The following is an 8,935-nucleotide window of genomic DNA, read 5'->3' as shown; positions in this document are numbered from 1 at the left end:
TTCCCGGTTTGGGTATGAGAACCGTCTGAGCTAGTTTCCAGGCATCGGGTACCCTTCTTCCATAATTCGTTGATAGTGTCGGTGAGGTAAGTGACAAAGGGATCGTCTAGGTTGCGTAAGAGTTTGTCGGTGATGCCGTCAAAGGCCAGGGGCTGAGCGGCCATTGGGTTCATGGAGAGCTCGGCGCACATCTTCAGTAGAAAATTCGGCGTCTAAGTTGATGTTGTCGCTGCCAGAGTAATCGGGGTAAGGGGTCACAGAGCCCGTGGGAAACGGAAGATATTTCTCCACGAGGTTCTTGACGACATCTTCCAGTGATACTGTCCGTTTAGCTTGATGAAGTGTCTTCATGATGAAATGACGCTGATTTGTGTGTGTGTGTTTCATTGAAGAGGTTTTTGAGTAAGTTCCACGTTTTCCCATTACGAGCCTGATCATCAATCGAGCAACAAACTTCGTCCCACTGCTGTTTTGAAGGATGCGTCAGTGATCCATCATGGTCTTGTTCAGCTCAGATATGCGTTTGCGTAACCTCCAATTAAGGCGCTGGACCTTCCACCGGGCCAATAGAGATTGTTTGGCCTCGAGCAGGTGGGCGAGACCACTGTCCATCTTTTCGGTTGAGAGGTCTGTACTGATAGTTTTGGTTGCCTCGTTGATGTCAGCTTTGAGCTGGGCCGTCCACGTCTCGAGGCTCGGGGGGGGGGGATATAGGGAGGAGGTGGTTCTGCGCGGGTCTTACGAAGGAGGTCCCAGTCGACCCACGTGTACGACTTGGTCTTCGTGCTGCCTGTAGGGAGGTGTACGGCCAATATGAAGTGGTCGCTACCGAGATCTACCGCGAGGTTGGACAAGCAGGCGTCGGCGATATTTTTGACGCAGCAGAGATCCGGCGTAATGTCTCTTTGCATAGACGTACCGGTGCGAGTGGGGAAGGCCTTGTTCGTAATGAGAATAAGGCCCATGTCATTCGCATTTTTTCAAAGCTCGTAACCTTTGGGTGTGCCGTACGCGTAGCTCCAGGCGCTATGCGCGCCGTTAAAATCGCCAGCAATCACTAGCGGGTTAGGCCCCGTGAGACGGACGCCTTTCTAGAACAAGCGTGTAATTCTTTGTCTATGATGGCTGGGACTACTGTGTACATTAAGCATGTACACGCTTTGTTGTGATGTTTTGCCAGGGAGAATTTTGACCATAACATGTTCAAGTTTGGGCAAATTGAGACTGTGCGCTGTGCAGGTAACCTTGTTAGCGACTAAGGTGGTGGTACCGCGTCCTCCCGAGGGGCCGAGCAGCCACAGGTATCCGGAGAACGTGGCGGTAACTACTCTAGTCTCTCATGTCGTGTGTGGGCAAAATGGCTAAGCACGTCGTCCTCAACAGGGTTGGTCAATACCTCGGAGATAACGACTGCATCTCGCACCACATGATTGGCTTCCGACCAGGGTTATCCACTCGAGACACCATGTTCCTTCTAAAACATGAAATTCTAGATGGCGGAAAAACTCAGGACACTCGCGCAATACTCGGTCTCTATTTAGAAAAGGCATTCGATATCATAACGCACTCGTCATTCTTGAAAGCGATTGCAGCCCTCGCTCTAGGTCATCCATGTTACTATATCCGCTCCTTTTTCACTCGACGCAGAGCCGTCCTCCGCGTGGGAGACCTATTGTCGGAAGAAGTGGAACTCGGACAGTGGAGCACTTCACAGGGATCCATTCTCTCGCCCATGCTCTTCAACCTTGAGATGATCGGCCTTTCCGGACGACTTTTGAAAATTGATGGACTAAACCACAGTGTCTATGTGGACGATGTAACCATATGGTGCTCCACAGGGTTGGATGGCTTCGTTGAGTCCGCCTTGCAAGAGGCCATCGACACCACCGAGTCCTATCTCGACCACACTGGTCTCAGGTGCTAACCCACGAAGTTGGAGCTGTTGATATATTTGCCCAACCGCCGGGGGGCCAAGCCCAAAGGGTGAACACCTCCGGCAGAACGCAATATCACCCACCACACCAGAGATGATCGTACTGCACCCAGGTTAGACACCATCAAGGTCCTCGGCATGATCATCGAGTCCCGCGGAACTAACACCCAAACAGTACACAAGCTCAGGACTAAGAGTGAGAATGCCATATGACTCGTACGTAGAGTAGCAAGCAGGCACCATGGCGTCGAAGAAGACAACCTGCTGCGCCTCGTACACGCGTTTATTTTGTGCCATTTTACCTTTATATCTTGCCGCTATACACAAATGGCTACGTGCTGAGCGCGATCAACTCAATGCGTTTATTCGCAAGGTGGTCAAACGAGCCCTTGGGCTCTCTATGACCACTCCAACGCAGAAACTCCTCGAACTTGGCGTACATAACACGCTAGAAGAGATCGCCGAAGCACAGGAATGCGCGCAATTGACTCGACCCACTGCCACCAAGGGTGACCGCCATATTCTGCGCGAGCTCGGCTTCTTCTCCTAGACGGCAGGGATCCCCCCCCCCCCCAGAGTTGACTCTTACTCCCCGTGAAATTCGTGACCTTGTAACAATCGTTCCGATTCCACGAAATGTACACCCCAAATACAACAGAAGGAGGCGCCTTGCGCGGGCGACCGCCATTCTCAAGCGCATAGACATGGAAGCAGACAATGTCTCGTTCGTGGACGCCGCAGCCTATCACAACAACCGAGCCTTGGCCGCGGTCGTGGTATCATCCGCGCAGCAGACTCTTAACTCTGCCACAATCCTCACCCGAAACCCCGAAGAAGCGCAGCAAGTAGCTATAGCTATAGCTATGCTTGACAGCAAACGGGAACTCATCTACAGCGACTCCAGACCGGCCACCAAAGCCTTCGAACGTGGAGTCATCTCCGACCAGGCGTTACGTATCCCGTGCAGAGTGGACCCGAGTGGCCTGAAGCACCACACTGTCATTCGATTCCCCGCCCATCTCGGCCAGGTGCCGGGTACCCTATCCAAACTCAACGAGATCGCCCATGATGCAGCGCGCGCACTTACCGACCGCACCGCCACAGGCAACCCCACCTCGCTGAGAGACATATCGGGATGCACCTATTACGTACAATGACATAACAAAGCACTTTTATCTTGAACGCCACATTTTCCCACCCCACTTCCGAAACTTAAGAGACCACAGGCATTATTCCTACGCCCATTACAAACACAAACGTACCCAAACCTTGTCACGCTTCACGATTATTATACTGATGCCAACCCCAACAACACATGCCCATCATCTGAACACACGGCGACACTCGCACCCATGCTCTGGGAGTGTAGCAACTCTCCTCCCGACTCTACCTCAAACAAGTGGGAGAGGTCCCTCAGAAGCTCACTTCTCGCCGACCTGCAATGGGCCGTCCAGCAGGCCCACGAAGCAGCCGCCAGGTACTCCCTGTCAGTCCCTACGTGGGAGACGCCCGGTACGCGCTAAGCGCGTCCTGCAGGACTGAAATTAAGTTTTTTCATTCCATTCGAAAACTATTTTCGTTCATGGCAGCCGTCCCAACTGTATATATTTGCATAATTATAAATTTTTTAGAACTTGAAGCAGTTAACAAAGAATTGAGTTTTTAAACGCGAAGCAATCCTTAAAGAACTGAAGTATATTTCGAGTGTTTCTTTGTACTTATCTACCTATCTGGCTAGCCACATCTTGGTGCTCGCTTTGTTGCCTCATCACTCTAGCATACATTGAAATTGGCATATGGGGGCATGAGGGCATGACAACATGTGCCTTGTCATCCTAACAATAATAACGTGAAAATTACGCCGTATATGTCATGAAACGTTCAGTTATATGTGTCACGCCTGTATACCACGAGCTGTGGTATGTGGGTGTGAACCTTAACGTTTGTACTTACCTGGGAGTGGTGGCAACAAACATCAATTATTTAAACGCTGGAACCCTTTTAAAACGTGGCATCGGCAGCCTTGATTTAGTGAAAGCAAAGAATAACAATCGAAATCCCATCTGGAGTCCAATTCAAGATATTCGTGTGGACGTCATGTATTACACCACAGAACCACGCAAAGTCTTGAATCTGCTTTGGAAAGGTTTCGTACCGGAATTAAGTTTGTGCTAAGTGATGATGTTTACAGTGTTAGGTATGTAAATTTAGAGCAAGGACATAAACATTGCGTATCTACTCCCACTATACAGACGCACGTCATGATGGGTTAACATCGATTGTGGCTTCCTTGTTTGTGTCTGGTTTTATAACTCTCATACACATTATATACGCACTCATATGTCTCAGCAAGCTATGATCAAGCATTGCTCGGCAACAGAGAAATTCTATGACAAATGATATTCACATAATAGGATTATTATGCGCACTCCGTTTTCATAAAATTTACGTCCGTGTTCTAGCGTGAGAGCTTAGGTTCCGTCAGGGTGTATTTTTCTCTTTAAACGCTAGTGTAGTCGACTAGGATGGTTAAAATAGCGAAGGAGTTTTACAGAGATCTGTACAGTAGCCGGGACAACCACGACCTTAATACTATAGAAACTAGCAGTAACCCTGATGACACCCCACCAGTAATGATAGAAGAAGTCAGGAAAGCCTTGGAGAGCATGCAAAGAGGCAAAGGTGCTGGTGAGGATCAGGTAACAAAAGATCTGCTGAAAAACAGAGGACAGATTGCGTTCGAAAAACCAGTGAACCTGTTTACGAGGTGTCTCCTGACGGGAAGAGTACCAGAGTCTTGGAAGATTGCTAACATCATCTTAATACATAACAAAGGAGATGACAAGGACTTGAAAAATCACAGGCCGATCAGCTTCCTCTCCGTAGTGTTCAAGCAAGTTACAAAAGTAATTGGTAACAGAGTTAAGAAAACATTAGAATTCAATCAACCAAAGGAACAAGTAGGATTTTGAATCGGCTACTCGACATTCGACCACATTCATACTATAAATCAGGTAATAGAGAAATGCTCTAAATATAACCAACCGGTATACGTAGCCTTCATAGATAACGAGAAGGCGTTTGATTCAGTATAATTATCAGCAGTCACGCAGACACTGCGGAATCAGAGCGTCGATGAAGCATATATAAACATCCTGAAAAAAAAACCTAAAGGGGATCAACTGCTACCATAGTGCTTTTTAAAGAAAGCAACAGAATACCAATCAAGAAGGGTGTAAGGCATACAATCTCCGAAATGCTATTTATCGCGTGTTTACAGGATGTTTTCAGAAGCCTAGAATAGGAACAGTTAGGGATAAGAGTTAATGGAGAGTACCTTAGTAACCGGCGTTTCGACGATGACATTGCATTGCTCAGTAACTCAAGGGACGAATCGCAACTCATGATTACAGAGTTAGACAAGGAGAGCAGGAAGGTGGGTCCTAAAATTAATCAACAGAAAACGAAAATAGTGTACAACAACCTCGGAGGAGAGCAGCGCTTTGAGATAGGTAATCGTCCACTTGAAGTTGTAAAAGACTATGCCTACTTTGGGCAGGTGATAATCGTGGAGCCGAACCACGAGATTAAAGTAACTAGAAGAATAAGAATGGGGTGGAGCACATTCGGCAAACACTCTCAATTTATGACAGGTATATTGCGACTATCCCTCAACAGCGAAGGTATATACCAGCTGTATGTTGCCGGTACTTAGGTACGGAGCAGAAACATGGAGACTTACAAAGAGCGTTCAGCTTAAATTGAGGACGACGCAGCGAGCGATGGAAAGGAAAATTGCAGGTGTAACATTAAGAGACAAGAAGAGAGCAGAGTGGATTAGGGAAAAAACGGGGGCTAAGGATATAATAGTTGGAATAAAGAAGAGGAAATGAACATGGGCTGGGCATGTAGCTTGTAGACCATTAAGGGTAACTAACTGGATTCCAAGGGAAGGCAAGAGGGTTATGGGGAGACAGAAGGCTAGGTGAGGGGATAAGATTAAGAAGTTTGCGGGTATAAATTGGCAGCAGCAAGCACAGGAGTGAGTTAACTGGCGGAACATGGGAGAGGTCTTTGTCCTGCAGTGGAAGTAGTCAGGCTGATGATCTTGATGATGATGGCGATTATGATGATGGTGATGATGATGATGACGACAATGACGGTAGTCGACCACTACTACTCCATTTACAAAAACAAGTAGATGTATTCAGTAAAGCCTGTCCGAACGAAAATGAGAAATGCGTCAAAGACAAGTAGTCACTTACAGCTTCGCTATAAACCGATTCTCGCAGCTCACGGGATCTGCCGAGTTTTAACGCGAAACTCTTGTATCCCATGGTCCACTAAATCTTCAGTGATGTATCTCCGTCAAGAAAACGACGTCGAGAAAATGTAAGCATTTACATGTCAAAGAAAAAGGTTTTGTCAACGAGCATTGAACCGATGACCTCTCATCAATAATCTCATATTTTCCTCTTCCAGTGCTCTTCGTCAGCGGGGTAGTATCGCCTTCTGAGAGCGGCAAATCATTCATAATTACTGAGTTCATTACTTTGGCCTCTTTGATTAGCACCTGCAACACGTACTGCTACACATCTTTCCCATTACAAGTGCGATTTCATCTTTTAGCCTAAGCGTACATCTCACTCATAACGTCCATGAAAATTAAAAATATTCCTCCGACACGCGCCTAATTCGAGTGGATGTAATGGCGCGTTCCTCGCTTATGATGCCCCGAGAAACATTGCGGCTGGGCTTAAGGAGCAACACGACGCACTTAGCGTTTTCTTAAATAATACTAATCTCAATCACAATTCAACAGGCTGTTTTGTGTAAGGAGCATCATTGTAAGGAGCCTTGATGTGCGCGCCTCCGAGGCGACATGCACATTAAGGCTTTCTAATTTTCTGCGTTCAATATGCGATGTCCATCTGCCTATCACACCTCTTTCTCTTATTACGCTTTGGTGGTTAACATGTACAGATATCACAATGATGTGTTTGATACATTCCTCATGGACGTTAGTCGTCGTGATAGAACTGTACCAAGCATGAACAACGGTATATCTACGTTGAACGGTGGTTTAGCTACCAAACACCAAACCATACATTCGGGAAACCCTCGTTTATCAGTGTACAGAAAAACATTCAATTACCTCGGTTCAGGTGCATTTTTCTTTGTTATACATTTGTGCTTTTCCTTTGTGCTGACGGAGGAATCAACTGTTTTTTTTTTTCAATGAATGGTTGCAGTTATGAATTTTGAGTATTACAATTTCTTGCATATGTTCAGGCTTGCGTGTAATATGATATGTATTGTTTGGAGATACTCTAAAGATTGTTTCTGGTGTGCAAATATTACTAATATTATTTACTCTTATTAATAAATTCTGAGTCCTTCTCTAAAAATGCATAATCTTTGGTGTTAGGGGCATAGTACACTGTTTGCACTGATTGTATTTGTATTACATTTTTTAAACGGCCCCTGGTCACTTGGCAAAATGTGGCATTACAAGCGGTCTAAAAATTTCTTTAAAAGAAAAGTTGTTAGAAATTATAACGTAAAATGATTCTTCGTTGCTTTTTTTGAAATGGTCGTTAGCTGTATACGATTGGTCTAAACAATCTGGGTCACGTATGCAGCACTAGCTCGTTACGCAAGCCAACCAATGGCGTGAAAATAATACATCGTGTAAGGACCACTTATGAACGCCCACGTAAAATCCAGAGAATGAAATATTTTGAATACGACATATTGTTTGACATTGATTATTCCGCACTTAATATTTTTCGTGTACCATAAAATTGCCTGCTTTTTACATGACGTCATGAATCAGGGAAAAGTCATGGTGTTTATCACCGCGCATGCACATTTAACCGTCCAATCACGTGCTGAACAATACCTAAATCATTGAGGTAGCCCGAGAGCATCTCGATTTAAACATTATCCAAGTAAAGTAGCCACCGGTCTCATTATCAGCGGCTACATTTAGCAGCTGGCGAGATGAAATAATAAAGTATAATAAATTATTTTCAATTGCAGCATAACGGCGTTCAGCAGTTTGGGTGCGCCGACATCTCTGTGAGCTCGTCCTTGCTGAGAGAGAGAGGAAGAGAGAGAATTTGGCAGCACTGCGTGTGTGTGCTTTTTTGCTGTTCAAGTTGTATTTTGAGCTGCAAAAGACAAGTCAAGTTCAACAAATCCTCCTAGTCCGACTCTTAATTAAGCCTCTATGGTGCTAAAAACCACAGTATTTCACTTTCTTTTCAGTCGGCGGGTCCAGATAAGAGTGAAGCTTTAAAGCTGAGCTTCCCACTGTGCACTAGTCAACTGCTTTATTCGTCTCCATTTTGTAAGCTGCTAACATCGCTCCAAGTTACCATGAGCAAGGGTGATCAGGTTTGTTGAAGACTAAAGCGGACACTTTTTAGGCACTTCCAGAAAATGCTAGAACATCTAAAAAATTGTAACATTCATCACCCCAAAGCCGCCCTGACAAAATATCGGTGATGATATTCATTTTCGATACAAATTGTTTTTCTGAAGCAGCACATGCTTTGACCGGCCAAGAAAAAGTTTAATCCTTTGCATCCGTAACGACATCGGCCAGTCGCTGCAGAACCAAAGCATGGACAAGCTATGCAATGTTATTGGACCCCTGTTCAGGGCTGGCCTGCTCTGCATTACTGCAGCACATTGCGCAAAAACACCGCATGCACAGCCCGCACCGCTAAAAGCCTACAAAAAATCGCCACAGCAGAATTTTTGAAGAAATTTCACTATATTTTCACATTCCGTCATAACAATATAATTGAATTATTTCCTTGGTGAAGAAAACTTCCCCCCAATTTTGCTTTTGCCAGCGTGCAGTGAACAGTGACCACTGTCGAAAGTGTGGGGGGCTCAGCCCCTCTTGCCCCCGCTCTTGGCTGGTACGCCTATATCTGTAGATCTCCTCCACCACCTTAACTATCCCATTCATATTGGTTATGACGTTGCTTT

General features: G+C 45.7%; 1 protein-coding gene across 1 annotated transcript; it reads left to right on the top strand.

Annotated features, from left to right (window-relative positions):
• The first annotated feature begins 1,357 nt into the window (after positions 1-1,357).
• On the top strand, positions 1,358-1,924 carry LOC142775413 (uncharacterized). Its single transcript, XM_075876811.1, has one exon. The coding sequence runs from the start codon at positions 1,358-1,360 to the stop codon at positions 1,922-1,924; it is 567 nt and encodes a 188-aa protein (XP_075732926.1).
• Positions 1,925-8,935: the final 7,011 nt, after the last annotated feature.

Source organism: Rhipicephalus microplus, chromosome X (genome assembly GCF_043290135.1).
Source record: "Rhipicephalus microplus isolate Deutch F79 chromosome X, USDA_Rmic, whole genome shotgun sequence".
In the NCBI taxonomy this organism is placed as follows: Eukaryota; Metazoa; Arthropoda; class Arachnida; order Ixodida; family Ixodidae; genus Rhipicephalus; species Rhipicephalus microplus.
This window is presented reverse-complemented; position numbering and strand designations above follow the sequence as displayed.